The sequence below is a fragment of the Tenrec ecaudatus genome, chromosome 9 (genome assembly GCF_050624435.1).
Source record: "Tenrec ecaudatus isolate mTenEca1 chromosome 9, mTenEca1.hap1, whole genome shotgun sequence".
In the NCBI taxonomy this organism is placed as follows: Eukaryota; Metazoa; Chordata; class Mammalia; order Afrosoricida; family Tenrecidae; genus Tenrec; species Tenrec ecaudatus.
The window spans coordinates 85,074,597-85,092,795 of NC_134538.1; the positions used below are offsets into that span (position 1 = coordinate 85,074,597).

Here is an 18,199-nt window from a genome sequence, read left to right on the forward strand (position 1 = left end):
TACTTATCATGAAATTAAAGGTCCTTTCATCTTTTTTTTTCCCCCTTGTTTTTTTTGAATTTCTCAAACATTTCCAGAATGGCTGTGTGATTGTACATGGAAACACTACTATAGCAGGGGATCCATCTACCTTTCAAAGCAGTTTTCTTCTGGAAATGGCACTTAATGAAAAGAGGAGGTGTGAGGGAAGCAAAGGGTTGTTAAACATAAAGAGACACACACGAGGAAGGCTACGTTTCCTTTTTTTGGGATCATGGGTACTATTCAGTACTACAGGATCCTTAGAGGCTAGAATGGTGAGGCTTCTAGACGTTGTCTGACACACTTTGGACATGCTATCAGAACACTATGCTTGGCAAGGTACATGGTCAGCCCAAAAGATAAAGACTTATCAACAAGATGGACCGGCACTGTGGCTAGAACAATGGGCTCAAACGTAGCCTCGGCAGTGAGGACGGTGCAGGCCTGGGCAGTGGTTCCCTCTGTGCTACAGAGGGTCACTGTGCGTCAGAGTGGACTCAAGGACACCAATGACGACATCAAATCTAAAGCCTCAATTTCTGTATCTGTGAAACTGAGAACACGATGTATCTTATAAGATATGGGAAAGGACACTAATCAGGTCAGCAGATTGAATCCTCTAGGTGCTCCAGAGGAGAAAGATGAGGCTTTCTGCTCCTGTGAAGATTTAGACCCAGAAACCCACAGGGGCAGTTCTCTGTCCTACAGTATGGACTATAGTGTACTTAGGAGCCAAAATGGACTCCACAGCAGTAAGGAGAAGAGCTGTGAGTTATCACTGCAGGTGGCAGCAGGTGTGTAGCACCTTCTGAGAAACAAAAAAGCAAGAGCAAAATTTGTTACCTTTGGGTTAAAATATCTACAAGACTGTGGTTGGGAGCCTCCAAATAGAGCTATGCGGTAATCGTGCTTCTTTCTTCGAGGCCTTGTTCCATCTACCAGTTCTTCCCGATCCTCAGGAGACAGTAGATGGTACCTCATCCCACCTGCAGAAAAACACACAGCAAGTTTTTAAGAACTTCCAGCACTTTAATGCTTTGAAAGCAAACTACCTAGCCATAAAGCGCACTGATTTCTGTACTTATCTTTCATCATCTCTCTATAACCCCTGAGGAAAGAGTTAGGAGAAAGAGGCAAGAGATGAGTATAAATAATTGAGTCTTAATTTAGTATTCTCAACAATTACTATATTTTAAGCCGCTTACTATATTTTAACCCACTTACCTGGCTTCTCAAGTAACAGCTACCAAATTAATTATTGAAAATTGGACCTTCTAACCCAGGAAGTGCCTATCTCAACTCTAGGTTATTATCACCTAAGAGATCTAAGAAAATATCTATACCTGGATCTTATCATGGGCCCACTAAATGGTATTTCTGGCCTTAGGGCCCAGACACTGCTATTTCATCCACCACCAGTTAAATGCATCATGACTCATCAACCTCCCAGGCTGAATCCCATAGGGTTTCCAAGGCTGTGAATCTTTTACAGAAGCAACCTGCCTTATCTTGCTCACCCAGAACAGCTGGTGGGCTCAAAAACTGACCTTTTGGTTAGCAGCTGAATCCTTTAACCACTTAACTACTGAATCCTTTAAGCCACCAAGGCTCCTTCTGCTATTTTAAGAGTGATGCATCTATTTATTTATTCGGTTACTTATTTATTTAAAGAGCTCTTTAAATAAGTGACCGTTTTAGACAGGATTCCAACATTTTCAGGGTCAGCACATTGAGCACTTGTTAGAAAAGCGGAATGCCAGACCCTAAACAGGCTATTCTTCATTTAAAAATGCAACATACAAAACCAAACCAAACCCTATAATACACCTGGCAAGTCAAAGAAACTAAACTACAAAACTTGCTACTTAATAAGAGCTTAAACCTCATACTTGATTACACTTTTGAAATAATCTTGCTATCTGGTTTCTAAACCAATTCAGAATCTGCATTAAGAATGAACGAATGTACAAATGTGCTTGACACAACTGACGTATGTATGGATGGTGAGAAGAGTTGTATGAGCCCCTAATAAAATGATTTTAAAAACCCCACTATGTCCCAATAAAATTATTTATTAAAAAAATGAGCACTATGAAACAGCTTCAGAAATGTGTGGAAAATGAAAAGATAATGGATTTTATTCTATGAGTATCTGAGATTGTCTAGGTGTCTTCAAAATTTCACACCAGGTGTGAAGAAATAAAAGTAAACTCTGCCATCGTGTCAGTCCAGTAAAAGTCTAAGGTCAGGAAAACACCTGGTTCTGGAACAGAGGTATAATGAGACTGGTATGAAAACGAGATGCATGTGAGGAAAGCCCTAATCTCAAGCCATTTCTTGGTCTCGACAGTCTTTCATCTGTCTACACCTAAGAAACTAGTGAATGACTCTTAAAACTCATTCACTTCTGAGACATCAGTCTTTGATTCAATTAATTCTGAAGAAGAGGGAAAATGATGTTCCATTGTCGTTATTACAATGTAAATTATGCATGTAAATTATGAATGGAAAACTGACCTGTCCTGTCAACTTTGATGCATTCACCAGAAAAGTTATAAAAAAAGCAAGATATAGAAGAATGACTACATTATGAAACAATATATCATCATCTTCTGTACATTTAAGAACATGTAAAACAATACTCTTTTAATTCAGGGGGAACTAAAAAAAAAGTTTTACTACAAAAAATCATAGACCCCTTCCGGCTCTCTAGGTTTATGTAAGTTTTCTGAAGATGGTGTTTCCGTTTCTCTAACCCTCCCCATGAGGAATTCCGTGTGCCACTATCTACACCACATAAGATGGTAGCTGTTTTTAAAATCATTCTATAGGGGCGCATACAACTATTATCACAATCCATACATACATCAATTGTGTAAATCACATCTGTACATTTGTTGCCCTGATGATTCTCAAAACATTTGCTCTCCACTTAAGCCCCTGGCATCAGCTCATTTTCCCCCTCCCCCATGAATCCTTGATAATTTATAAATTATTATTTTGTTAATATTTACACTGTCCAACGTCTCCCTTCAATCCACCCTCCCTCCAACCTCTCAGTATTGCCACTCTCACTACTGGTCCTGAAGGGATCATCCGTCCTGGATTCCCTGTGTTTCCAGTTCCTATCGGTACCAGTATACATCCTCTAATCTAGCCAGATTTGAGTAGTTTTTATTTAAAAAAAAAAAATCATTTTATTGGGGGCTTATACAAATCTTATCACAATCCATCCATCCATCCATCCATGTGTCAAGCATATTTGTTGCTATCATTTTCAAAACATTTTCTTTCTACTTTACACAATGGATGGATGTATGGACTGTGATGAGTTGTATGAGCCCCTAAAAAAAAGCCAAAACATTAATCCATCTAAAAACTATCATTTTATGTGGGGCAGCAATCCCGCAGACTTGTTGCAAAGCTTCAGTGATTTGGGAAGATGCCCACTTGAGTTTTGTTAAAAATTCTGTATTAACCCTGATCTTGAAATTGTTTTTTCATGGCCCCCAAATTATCCATTTTAAGGCACCCTAGTGAGACTAAAGAGCATAATTGGAGAAGCCGGATTACATGAAGAAGAGTGCAGCATCGGGATTGGAGGAAGCCTGTTAACAACCTGCAATTTGCAAATGGCACAACCTTGCTTGCTGAAAGTGAGGACTTGAAGCACTTGCTGATGAAGATCAAGGATTGCAGTTTATAGAACGGATTAAAACTTAATGTAAAGAAAACAAAGATCTTCACAACTGAACTAAATAGGTAACATCATGATTAATGGAGAAAAGATTGAAGCTGTTAAGGATTTCATCTTGCTTAGATCCGTAATCAGTGCTCATGGAAGTAGAAGTCAAGACCTCCAATGAAGCATTGTATTGGGCCAAGCTACTGTACAAGACCTTGTTAGAATGTTGAAAAGTGAGGATGTTATTGTTAGGAGTAAAGTACACCTGATCCAAATCATGGTGTTTTCAATAATATGCATGTGAACGTTGGGGATTGAATAAGGAAGACCAAAGAACAATCAACACATTTGAATCATGAAGACTATAGAAAGTAGCAAAAGAACTGTCTGACAAAAGAACTAACAGATTTGCCTCGGAAGAAGTAGAGCCAGAATTCTCCTTAGAACCAAGAATGGCAAGACTTCATCTCACATACTTTGGACATGTCAAGAGAGACCAGTCCCTGGAGAAGGCCATCATGCTAGGGAAAGAAGAGGGTCAGCAACAAAGAGGAAGGCACTTGACAAGATGGACTGACATAGTAGCTATAGCAATTGGTTCAAACAAGAACAACTGTAGAGATGGGGCAGCAGTGGAGTTTTCATTCTGTTGTACACAGGGTCACTATGAGTCAGAACCAACTTGATAGCACCTAACAGAACCAAGACTAAGAAAAGTGGGTTCCTGAGAGACCTTGTCTGCAACCATCCCGACCAGACAGACATGTTTAAATCTTGTTTAGAATAAACCTGTGCAAGTATGAACGGGATTCTAGTAGCAATACTTTTTGAATTACCCTAGAAATTTATGTTATCAAATGCCACACTCCGTCCACGCAGAAGAGAAGGAGTTGTGATTAAGGGGGAGGAAAGCAGTTCTTAAGATGCTTCAACTGGGGTGCTCCAGAGGGCACGCTCAGAAAAAAAAAAAAAAAGACACTTCACCTGTACTCATTTCTGAGGGGGCTAACTCGGTTCATGGGCATTTACAGTACTATTCTTCATACATGTGTTTGGCTTAAATATGCACACCAAATTACATACCATCACCACCATCATAGCAATGTTTGGCACAATCTTCAAACTTTCAGGAAAAGGTAATAATTTTAACAGATGCTTACAAGCACATGGAGCCCCGAGGGCACAGTGGGCTATGTTAGGCTGGGTTGTCTAGAGAAACCAACCAGTGACATCATCTATGTACAAGAAGGCTTTCTCAAGAAGCAACTTGAAATCCAGAAGGCCCCCAGTCCAGTCCAATTCAAGTCCACAGGTCCGATGCTGGCCAGAGCCCTCTTCAGACTCATGTAGCTGCAGGGAGATCCCAGGGCACAGTTATGTGGACCCACAGCTGGTGGATACAGGGCAGGGTGCCACAGCTCTGTGTTGGCCGGCCTACATGGGGCCACCCCTGGAGGCAATCAATGAGTCCCAGCAAGGTTCCAGCACAGACGGAAGCAAAAAGTGGCAGAGAGAAAGAAGTTCCTTGTTTCTCCCTCCTAAGAAGGCCACACCCTCAAGGAAGCATCCTTAAGCTGGGACCTGATTTCAGGACAGAGAAAATTACTTGAGAAGATGGTGAAAATGCCCTATATGACTAAAAAAAAGGCTGCGCACCAAGGTTCACGACTGGGAATCTTCAAAATACCAGGGATTCAACAACAACAAACAGATTTTTAAATAATCACATAAAAAGAAGATTGGCACCAGGCTCATCAGTAACACTAGGAGGGAGAGGATAATGGATCCATGAGGGACCTTTCAAGTTCTAACTTAAAATAAATTTTAAACTAGTTCTATGCCCTGTTTAAATACTTTTCACTGTTGGACAGTAAATAAATGCTATTTATCAAGTCTCCCAGTATTTACTCTTTCCAGGAAACTAAGAGTATGTGTTCCATTAAATAGGAGAAGGGAAGAACAAGAAAGACTTGGAATCCAGGAAAATCAGTGTCTCTGAAACATGAGAGGAGTGAAAGGAGTTCCCAGGATAAGAAGAGGGGCCCAGGAGGACCAGGTATTTCAGGCCCACTTCACTAATGGTCTGTATTTGACAAGGCAAAGGCTCTCCAACGAATGTTTCCCAAGAATAAAATAAAAGCAACCGTTTGTTTAATTGTATGGATAATTATATCGAGTGGTATTTTACAGAGGATGGGACTTAATCTGTAAGTCAAGAAAAAACAAGAAATGAAAACAATAAAGCCAAACCAAAAATAAAACCACAACCTCCGCCCTGCCCCCAACCCCCCAAAATCGGAAAGAAAATGTCATCACAGTAAACTAACTGGATAAAAAAAAATTGTTTTTTTTGAAGTCGACAGGTACAACAAAGTACAACCCTACAAAAGTAAGACCTGAGACAAAGCCCCCTCCATATGTGCAGCTGAGAAGCCAAAGAGGTAAGTAAGTAAGTACCTAAGAAGCAAAGGCTGGAGTGTTTCTTCCTGGTTACCTGTCTGACCCATTCTAAAGAGGGGTAAAGCCCATGAGAATTGGGTTACATGATCAGGTTCTAAAAAGATAAAGTCAACTTACTTATCACCATCTTAAGGCATTCAGGATTGTCTTGAATAAGTGGTTCAGCTTGTACGGTTTTACTTAAGAAATTCTTTGATATAAGAGGAAATCTGACTTTAGCAAGGATATCAACCATAAAAGGCTGGCGATTGGGCTCATCGTATTTCAGCCACCTGACTGCAGCATCATAAACCTGAGGAAGGAAAAGAGCACAGTCAATTTCATGGCATGGAGAGCAGCAATATACCCACTTGCCTATGTCCACTTTCACGTGAAGGGGGGAAAGCTCATGAAAAGACAACCACTTATTCCAAACATTTTATTCAAATATTTGCTTCCATGCCCAAATGATTGTCTGTAATTCAGATTATATCTTGCTCTAGTAATTTTTGTAGGTAACTTGTTTTCTATAGTATTGTATAATTATAGAAAGGACATTGAATTTGTGACTACTACTTTTAAAAAACACAATATATATATAAAAAAAGCAAAATATAGCTTTATTTTTGGAAGGACTCGAGTACAGATCTTTTGCTCAATAATAATTTCATTACATGTTCATTTGTTACCAACATTATAGGCTAGTTTCCCAAGAGTTTTCATTCTGTAGATATAAAAGTGACACAAAATTTCACTTCAATCTTTTATACTTGAATCATGAATTGACAGATATAGCTGTATTCCAAAAAGTTTTAGAAGTAGAAATTCTATACTTAAAAAATAAATGACATGATACTGTCTTTCAAAATAATATTACAGCATTCTATTTAATGGCACCCAACAAGTCCAAGGTCATCAACATAGTATGATTTAAAGTGTATTAAATACATTAAAAACAAAGCTATTATAAATATATACCTGCCACACAATCATATATATATTAGCCATTTAAAAGAGTTAATTTTGGGGAAACATTAATAAGGTTCCATTTCTGATGACCTTGTAAGTTTGTTAATTCTATGGGCCTGATCTACTTTTAAAATAAACTTATTTTAGAATAGCTTTAGAGGACCATCACTCATCTCTCAGCTTGTCATAATTTGGTGACTTGTGCATTGCTGTGATATTGGAAGCTATACCACAAATGTGTTAGTCTGGGGTGACTAGAGAAACAAATCCAGGGAACTTCATATATGTATAAGAAAGAGCTTTATATCAAAGAGTAATTGTACATTAAGAAAACATCCCAGTCCAGATCAAGTCCATAAGTCCGATATTAGCCCATATGTCTGATGTCAATCTATAAATTCCTCTTCAAATTTATGCAACACAAGCAATGATGCCGAATGCAGGAAGATCACAGGTCAGTGGGTGGAAAGTCTTGTGCATCCAGTGGCAATGGAAGCATCTTAGTGCCAGCATGGGTCTCCACATGGCTCCTCCAGCACAGCTCCATATGACTTGCCAACAGGAAAGTGAAGCAGAGAGAGAGTGTGTCCCGTCTCCAGGGAGGACTCAATCAGGCTGTGACCTCACCAATCGGCTAGACTCACAACCCTTCATTCTTTTATCAAATGGCATGAAATTGTGTAACTACCACAATAAGTATTTCAGACTTTCAGGGTAACTTATGGTGGACGGGTTTCAGCAAAAAATTCCACACTACAAGGAAGGGCCTGGTGATCTACTTAAAAAAAAAAAGAAGAAAACTTTATAAATAGCAACAGAACATTGTCTGATAGCGTGCTGGGAGGTGAGAAACTCAGGTTAGAAGGCACTCAAAATACAACTGGGGAAGAGCTGCCTCCTTAAGAGTTGACCTTAATGACATCAATTGAGCAAATTCTTGGCTCGTTCATTTACTGAAGTGACATGAGAAGACAAGAGAAACACTGAAGATAAGAATAGCTGCAAACATCCATTAATAATCAGAATGCTGAATGTACAAAGTACACATCTAGGAAAATTGGAAGTCACAAAAAAATGAAACAGAATACATAAATCCTGAATACATAAAAACAGAAAGCAAAATCCTAGGCAACAGTGAACTGAAATGGACTGGAATTGGTCATTTTGAATTAAACAATCATATTTTTACCAACTTCTACAGTCTGAAATTGATCAAACTTATAATCCAGAGGCATTGATAATTACTGGTGACTGGAATATAAAAATTGGAAACAAAGAGGAAGGGACAGAGGCTGGAAAATATGGCTTTGATGATAGAAACAAGACTAGACATCGCATGTTAGAATTTTGTAAAGTCAATGACTTCTTCATTGCAATACCCTTTTCTAAGAAAAACAGCGACTATACATGAGGGCTCACTGGGTGGAAAGCATACGTCAAGTCAGTTGCAATGGTGGAAAAAGATAATGGAGAAACTCAGTAAAAAAGAGTCGTCAGACAGGGATAGGGGCTAATTATGGAACAGATCATCAATGGCTCATATGCAAGTTTACCTTAAAGTTGAAGTAAATTAAAACAAGCCTATGAGAAAGCACAATCTTGAAAACCCACTTAAATTTAGAGAAAATCCAGAGAACAGATTTGACACACTGAACACCAGTGACCAAAGACCATACAAGTTGTGGGATAAAATCAAGGACATCACACATGAAGAAAGCAAAAGGGCATTAACAATATAGGAAAGAAAAATAAGAGCAAGTGGCTATCAGAAAGACTTTGGAATTTGCTCTCCTATACAGAGTAGCTGAAGGTAAGGATGAAGGAACAATGATGTAAAGGGGCTGAAATTAAGACAAAATGAATTACTATAATAAGATGTGCAAAGACCTGGGGTTATAAAACCAAAAGAGAAGAATATGGTTCAGTATTCCTCAAGCTGAAAGAACAAAAGAAAAAGTCAAGACTTGAGTTATGATATTGAAGAATTCTATGGGCAAAAAGATAATTGAATGATGCAGAAAGCCTTCAAAAATGGGAGGGGGCAACAAATGTATAAGGGTGTTTTGCTCAAATGATGTATACATGGATTGTGATAAGAGTTGTATGAGCCCCAATAAAAAGATTAATTAAAATTTTTAAAAAGATGGGAGGAATAGAGTCACTATACTAAAAAGAGTTAGTCTCTGCTCATTCATTTCAAGAGGTATGATTAAGAACCAATGACAATGAAAAGAGACAGTTCAAGCTGCAAAGAAGTTATTAGTAAAAAACCCCAAGTAATTGATGAAATGCCAACTGAGTTTTTTCAACAAACTAGTGCGGTGATGCAAGCACTAACTCACCTATGCCAAGAAATGTGGAAAAGAGCTACCAGACCAACAGACTGGAAGAGGTCCAGATTTGTACTTCTTCCAAAGAAGGGTAATCTAAGCAATTAGCACTACTGTCACACAAAAGTAAACTTTACTGAGGATGGTTCAACAATGGGTGCAGCAGTGCAGCAACAGAGAACTGTCAGATACTTAAGTGATCCCATGTGACAGAGTAGGACTGCCTCACAGGGCACAAGGGATTGCTATGGATAAAAATTGACGATGCGGTCAATCACCAGTGCCACTACCTTTTTCAAATACTTTAGTTTTTAACTAAAGAAGTCCTATCTCAGGGCCCCATTCCAGATATATTACATCTAGCTGTCATGTCAACCCAGGTTTCTCCAGTTTGGGTAGTAACTACAAGGGACCACCCCCACCCAATGGAATTTCCCCCCACAAAGCTATGTTTTTGTTGTTGTTTTTTTAAACAAAACCTTACCACCTTCAAAGCACTCTCCACTACACTTAATACATTTGTCAAATCTGTCATCCCATTCTTGGAAACATTTTTCAAACTCATGTTTGGATGGCTGACGGCACCTCCCTCATTTTTTTTCTTCACCTCTTCTAGGTCATCAAATCACCGTCCTTTAATGTCCCTCTTCATTGGTGGAAACACAAAACACTTGCAGAGAGCGAGGTCAGGTGAGCAGGTACATGGGAAAAGAGGCATGCTGTTTTTGCTAAAAGCTGGCGCACTGAGATGGACACATGAGTAGGTGCGTTGCATGGTGGCAAAACCAGTCCCATCTGCCACAAATCAATCTTTTTTGTCGCAGTTACCAATCTTTTCACAACCACGAAATGGAAAGCTTAACAGTCTGACTTGGAATGAACTTTAAATGCATCATTCCCCTCACACCAAAAATCAAATGAGCATCGTCTGGCTCTTGGATTTCACTTGACGGAGCTTATTATTGGGTGAGGTGATGGAGGTTTTGCACTCGCTAGACTGATGTTTGCTTTTGAGGTCGTAAGAATAGTACCGTGTCTTGTCATCAGTAAATACCTTGGAAAATAAGTCTGGGGTACTTCGGTGCTGTTCTTTCAGAGCATGTAATGTTTCCACGCTTTTTTTCCTGGTCAGTCAGAATCTGAGGCACCATTTTTGTAGTGAACCTTGTCATTCCGAAATCTTCTGTTAAAATTCGCTGAACCAAGCTCCAAGATAGTCCAGATAACTTCCCCATCCCTTCCATAGTCCCTCATTGGCCTTCGTCCATGAGTGCATGAATTTTGTTGACATTTTCGTTGACGGGAAGCTGACGATGTCCAGAATGAGGTTTGTCATCAACTGACATTTCACTTACACTACTCTTACACTCACGTTTTCCCATAGTGCTGTCCTTGTAAGCTGAGTTCAACATCACAACAGTTTCTGTGGCATTTTTCCTGTGCAGGAAACAAAATTTCACAGCAGCATACTGTTCTCTTAAATTGGCCATCACAAAAAAAAGAGGTTCGAGTGAAACTGGTTTTATGAAAAATTTCATTGTGACAAGAGAACCTTCCCAGGTGACACCACTGGGTGCACTAACTCAAAGGGAACTGCTCGATGCTCACCTAGCAGGAAAAATGCCTACTATGAAAGGTTCACCTAGTGGAGCTTTTCTCCATTTTTTTTGGAGGGGGGGGGGCATTCCTCCCTCGTATGACAGTTTTGAAGGGTCCTGGGTCAGGTATTTCATAGCATGTTCTTCAGCTTGCTAATATTGTTTCATGATTAGACTAGGGCGATGTTCTTTTTTTGGAGGAGGATTATAGTGGTAGAGTGCCATTCTCCTCATACATTATCAAGGGTACATGCCATTAGCATGATTTTATTACTGGTGAACTTTAAAAAAACAACTCATCACAATCCATCCATCCATCCATTGTGTCAAGCACATTTGTACATATGATGCCATCATCATTTTCAAAACATTTTCTTTCTACTTGAGCCCTTGGTATCAGATAATTTCCCTGCTCCCCTCCCCTCCTTCCCTCACAAACACTTGATAATTTATAATTTTTTTCATGTCTTATGCTGATCAATGCCTCCCTTCACCAACTTCTCTATGTCTTTCCCGATGAGAGGGGGCTATCGGTAGGTTATTGTGATCAGCTCCCCCTTTCTCCCCCACCTTCCCCTTCCCCTCCTGGTATCATCACTCTCATTACTGGTCCTAAGGAGTTGATCTGTCCTGGATTCCCTGTGTTGCGAGCTCTTGTCTGTATCTGTGCACATGCTCTGCGCTAGCCAGATTTGTAAGGCCAATTGGGGTCATATTAGTGGGGAGAGGAAACATTAAAAAAACTAGAGGAAAGTTGTATGTTTCATTGGTGCTATATTGCACGCTGACTGGTTTGTCTCTTCGTGACTGTTCTGTAAGGGGATGCCCAATTGGTTACTGATGTGCTTTGGGTCTCCACTCCGCACTCCCCCTCATTTACACTGATGTTAACTCTTGACCATCTGGCTGAGGTAGTGTTTGTTAGGTTTCTTCTACTTACCCAATAACTTTACCTCTACCAAGTGGCATCTCTCACAGAACCAACTCATCCGAGTACCCAAAGCATACGCTTCCTACCAAGCAGACTTTGGAATTTCTTATTTAGTGCAAAAATACCTAAGCTCTCCTAATGTGACTTTTCCCCTCGTCATGTACCCACCCAGATAAGAAGGCATTTTTACAGAGGACGATATGAGAAGGCAGTGCAGTCACCTGGTCCTCTGCCCTCACAGTCAGCGTGTCCTGGTTGAGGAGGTGAGTTACTCGCTTAACATCCAGTTGGAGAAACTCATCAGTTTTATAAACTTCAGTGAAATGCTGATGAATAAAGTCATCTGCAGTGGCTTTCAATTCAGGACAATCTAGACACTCTGCTAGAACGCTTATACCTAAACACATAAAGAAGATGGAAGAACAGAAATTTACTTTTATAAAATGAAAAATATCTTGAAGACAACGTATGATCTCAGGAATATTTCACTGAACAATTATTAAAAAATCACAGATTATGCCTAATAAGACTTTTAGTATTACCTTATTTATTCTTGAATGATTACATTTATGAAAATTTCCGGCACCCAGTTGAATAGTGGCATGTCTTCCTGTAAAGAGTATTTGTTGTAGGCTTTTGACTCTTTCAAGTGAATGAAGCATTCTATTTCAAGTTTAAAAGTTAGTTGCTTTTTATTAATATATCTTTCTTTGTTTTTTAAACAGTTTTATTGGCATATAATTAACATGTCATACAATTCAATAGTTCAATCATATTAAGAAGAGTTGCACAATCATCAACGAATAATCAATTTTAGAACATTTTCTTTTTTTCCTCAAAGGTCTTTTTTTAAAAAAATCATTTTATTAGGGACTCATACAACTCTTATCACAATCCATACATACATCAATTGTGTAAAGCACATTTGTACATTCGTTGCCCTCATCATTCTCAAAACATTTGCTTTCCACCCAAGGCCCTGGCATCAGGTCCTCATTTTTCCTCTCCCTCCCCACTTCCCCTTCCCTCATGAGCCCTTGATAATTTATAAATTATTTTTGTCATTTCTTGCTAGTATATTTCTTTTTTTTTAGTTTTTTTTTAAATTTATGTATTTTTTTGGCTAGTATATTTCTTAACACAGAGCCATTCTGGAAGTTTGGAAATAACTCTTACTGGATAAAGAACAACTCTTAAAAAAAATTCCCATTAAAATAAATTTTAAAAATTAAAAATATATATATATTCATAGCGGATTTTATTTATTTATAAATAATTTTATTGGGAGCTCTTACAGCTGTTATCATATCCATACATATATCCATTGTGTCAAGCACATTTGTACATATATTGCTATCAACACCTTCAAAACATTTTCTTTCTACTTGAGCCCTTGAATCAGCTATTCATCCCTTCCCCCCATGATCCCTTGATAATTTATACAGGTATTTTTTCATGTCCTACACCGATCACTGTCTCCCTTCATTCATTGTGCTGTTGTCCATCCACCTGGGAAGGTGTTATATGTAGATCATTGTGATCGGTTCCTCTTTCTAACCCACCTTACTACTCTCACTATTGGTCCCTAAGGGTCTATCTGTCCTGGATTCCCAGTGTTGTGAGCTCTCTCTGTACCAGTGTATATGCTCTGCTCTAGCTGGATTTGTAAGGCAGAATTGGGGTTATAATACTGGGGTGGTGAGGAAGCATTAAAGAACTAAAAAAAAGTTGCATGTTTCATCGGGGCTATACTGCACTGACTGGCTCATCTCCTTGTTATCCCTCTGTCAGGGGATGACCATTGTCTACAGATGGGCTTTGGGTCTCCACTCCGTGCTCCCTCTTATTCATGTTGATATGATTTTTTGTTCTGGGTCTTTGATGCCTGATACCCGATCCCTTCGACACTTCATGATCACACAGGCTGGTGTGCTTCATCCATGTGGGCTTTGTTGCTTCTCAGCTAGATGGTCGCTTATTTATCTTTTAGCCTTTAAGACTCCACACACGAAATCTTTTGATAGCCGGGCATCATCAGATTTCTTTACCACATTTGCTTATGCACCCATTTTGTCTTCAGCAATTGTGTCCGGAAGGTGAGCATCATGAAATGCCAGGTGTTCTTGCATTGAGGGAGTACTTGAGTAGAGGCCCAATGTCTGTCTGCTTTCTTACTACTTAACATATAAATATATGTACATAGATCTATTTTCCTATCATTATATATATTTACATATGTACACGCCTGTATTTAGACCTCTATGAATGTCTTCATAACTGATTTTAATTCGATTTTAAAATGTTTTTAAAAACCAGTATTTCTGAGTGAAACTAGTCTAAAGTTGTAAGTGTCTGCATACACCTTTCTTTTGTGCAGTGTTAGCACATGGTAATACTATTCTTATAAAAGGAGCTGGAAAGTTTTTCTATTCATATCTATGACTTAGAAAAGTTTAAATTTTATAAGCATTAATCTAGTCTTTGAAAGTCTCGTAGAATTAGCCCATAAAACTACCATGACTAGAACATTCACTGGGAAAAGATCTTTACTATTTCAATTGTTTCTGAAGTGACTACTTTTAGGTTTTCTATTTTCAAAGAGAACTTTATTATTTGTCTTTTACTTTCATACCTATAGTTCTATTCTTCAGGTTTGCGCTTTAATCTTTTCTTGTTAATGAGATTAGTTCAATCTGTAACTATCTTACTTCTCTTTGAAATAATTAGCCTTTATTTTTCTATCCAAGTCTTTAGTTTTACTAGTTTTATTTTTCAGTTTCATTAATTTAAACTTTAAATAATATTTTCTCTTATTTTAAGTATTTAAAAATGATCTTTCCTACCTTCATGAGCATTATATGTAGGTAAAAAAAAAGAGTAAAATAATTTTATTTTAATATTGAGAAGTTTAAAGCCTCCTGCTTTGTTCTTCTTTATTAGTGCTTTTCTTTCTTCTCTTTTTTAAAAAAATTATTTTATTGGGGAAGTAAAATAAATTTTGAGAACATCTTAGGACCACATATTTTCTTGTAAGAAATGTTCCAAAAGTTTGAATTTATTGTATACTTAATGTCCTGTGTTCCTGTGTGTGTGTGTGTGTGTGTGTACGTACACACACAAACACGGAATAATATTATTTTCAATGTCAAATATTTTTCTAAATAACTCTTTGGTTAAATTTTTTTTTATTCAGTTAAATTTCTAAGTGTACAGAATTGGGTAGGGCAAATAATTATCTTCTGAAGTCAATTTCTGGTTTTACTGCATTGTAATTAGGACTAAGGTGTGCCTAACCCAAGTCATGATATTTTCAATTGCCTCATGTGCATGTGAATATTGGACACTGATTAAGGAAGACTAAAGAAACACTGATAAATTTGAACTATGGTGTTGGTGAAGAATATTGAAACTACCATGAACTGCCAAAAGAACAGACAAATCTGTCTTGGAAGAAGTACAGCCAGATTCCATGCTTACCTTCCTGACACGATTGCTGAAGACAAAGCGGGTGCATAAGCAATATGGTGAAGAAAGTTGATGGTGTCCAGCTGTCAAAAGTTACAGCGTTTGGGGTCTTAAAGGCTTGAAGATACACAAGTGGCCACCTAGCTGAGAAACAACAAAGCCCATACGGAAGAAGCACACTAGCCTGTGTGATCATGAGGAGTCAAAAAATCATATCATTGTGAATGAGGGGGAGTACAGAGTGGAGACTCAAAACCCATCTGTAGGAAACTGGACATCCCCTTACACAAGGGTTGCCAAGAGGAGACGAGCCAGTCAGGGTAGAGTATAGCAACAATGAAACATACAGCTTTCCTCTAGTTCTTTAGTGCTTCCTCCCCACACTATCATGATCCCAGTTCTACTTACAAATCCGACTAGACCAGATGATGTACACTGGTACAGATAATAACTGGAAACACAGGGAATCTAGGACAGATAAACCCCTCATGACCAATAATGAGAGTAGTGATACCAGGAGTGTAAGGTAAGGGAAGGTGGGGTAGAAAGGGGGAACCGATCCAAAGGATTTACATATAACCCCCTCCCTGGGGGAAGAACAACAGAAAAGTGGGTGAAGGAAGACATCAGACAGTTAAGACATGACAAAATAATCAAGTGTTCGTGAGGAAGGGGGAGTGGGGTGGGAGGGGAAAAATGAGGAACTGATACCAAGGGCTCAAGTAGAAAAAAAATGTTTTGAGAATGATGATGGCAACAAGTATACATATGTGCTTGACAATGTATGGATGTATGCATTGTGACAGGAATTGTACGTGTCCCCAATAAAATGTTTAAAAAAAAAAAGTAAGTACATCCAGAATTTTCCTTAGATCTAGGCAAGGATAGCGAGGCTTCCTCTCACATACTTTGGGCATCTATTTTTTTTTTTTTTTTTACATTTTATTAGGGGCTCATACACCTCTTATCACAATCCATACATATACATACATAAATTGTATAAAGCATATCTGTACATTCTTTGCCCTAATCATTTTCAAAGCATTTGACTTTGGGCATCTTATCAGGAGAGACCAGACCATGGAAAAAGACATGATGTTTGGTAGAGTGGAAGGGCTATGAAGAAGGTCTCAGTGACACAGACGGACACAGGGTTGTAAAAACGGGCTCAAACATAGGAACAGTGGTGAGGATGGTCAGGCTGGGAGGCATCTCCTTCCGTTGTGTACAGGGTCGCTAAGAATTGGAACTGACCTGATGGCGCCTGTCAATAACAACAATCAGTGACTGTGGTTTCTGTCCCTTAACTACTCATAGGTTTTCGGTGGCTAGTGATAATTATAACCTCTCAAAAAGTGACTGATAGCAATTTGTATTTCCCGATTACAGGAAATTGATTTGTATTCTCCTTTCTGTGATACCTGTCTGAACAAGCTCATATTAAATATCTTTATATTTTTCCCAAATCTGATGTTTGACAATTCCAGGTAATTCTATGAGTTACTCAATGGCCTCTCCATAAATTCCTCTTTGGTTAAGCCACCAAGTCTATTTGTTTTACTTCTTGCTATAAAGCTGGACCAGTACATTCCTTCCTTGAGATGAATACCCCATTCCTTGAGGTAAGTAACACCACACCCACTCCTGCCTGCCTTACTTTTCTCAAAAAAGATTTAGGCGATTATAAAGTGTCCTTGAAATATTCCAAATAAATGATACCTTAAAACACAATCCCTCACCCCCACATCATTTTCAAACCTTGTGTTACTATTGTCTAACTTTGTTATAGATAAACGACAACAAAATATTGCCATTTTGATTATTTTTTCTAAGTAACCAGCTTTATAAGTTACCTCTTACCTCAGGACAAACAACTGAAGAATTCAATGGTTTAAACTAACAAAAATATCTAGTTTCTCACAATTCTACAGGCCAAGTGAGTGATTCTAGTCTCGGTTGGCTTGGTGTTCAAGGCAGTCAAGTTAGTTGCTAGGCTGGGTTGGACGGTTTAGAATGGTCTTAAGCACATCTCGGATAATGGGTGTACTGGTTGGTCCAGGAAGTCTGAGGCGAGTCAGTTCATCTCTGTTCCCAATGATCTCTACCTTTACCTTTCTTTTCAAGTGCTCCCAGCCGCAAAGGTGCCCAAGGTCGAATCCACAAGCACCTTTCAAGCCTATGTGAATGCCACATTTGCTAATGCCCAGTGGGCTGACACAGTGTCCAGATTCCCTCTTCAGAGGAGAAAAATGATGAGGCCCCTCTTAATAAGAGAAACCACTAAGTCACATTACAAAGAGAAACATGAATTTGTCATCCTTTTTGGGGTAATATACCATACCTCTTCTCTTTCAAAGTTTAGAAATTCTTTTTCCTTTTTTACTGCAGTAAAATGCATATAACATAAAATTTACCAACAAGTGATCCTTAGTACATCCCCCCAGTCTTGTTCCTCCCTCCATCACTACTACCTAATTATCAGCAGCTCCGATTTACGTTCTCTCTTGATCTTTTTGTCATTGTGTTAAACTTTTTAATGTTGATTTGTGTGAAGGTTTACAGAGCAAATCCATTTTCTATTCAATACTTCATACACATTTTGTTTTATGTCATTAATCTCTCTTGATCTTTGGAAGTGAAAAATATCATTAAGTTATATCTAGAGGAAAGACACTCTAGTGGCACTGTCAAATAAGTACTGGACTGGTAACCAGAGTAAGCAGTTCAAACCCACCAGCTGCTCTATGGGTGCAAGATGAGG

The 18,199-nt window shown here is 38.6% G+C and overlaps 1 protein-coding gene across 3 annotated transcripts in view; it reads right to left on the reverse strand.

The window, feature by feature from the left end:
• The window catches only part of KLHL7 (kelch like family member 7), a 64,305-nt gene that overhangs the window by 16,664 nt on the left and 29,442 nt on the right, over positions 1-18,199 (reverse strand). For all 3 annotated transcript variants that reach the window (XM_075558306.1, XM_075558307.1, XM_075558308.1), the window contains exons 5-7: positions 12,195-12,370; positions 6,284-6,458; positions 865-1,007 (exon numbers count right to left, since the gene is read on the reverse strand). In XM_075558306.1, coding sequence (XP_075414421.1) covers positions 865-1,007; positions 6,284-6,458; positions 12,195-12,370 — 494 coding nt within the window. The remainder of the gene's footprint in view (positions 1-864; positions 1,008-6,283; positions 6,459-12,194; positions 12,371-18,199) is intronic.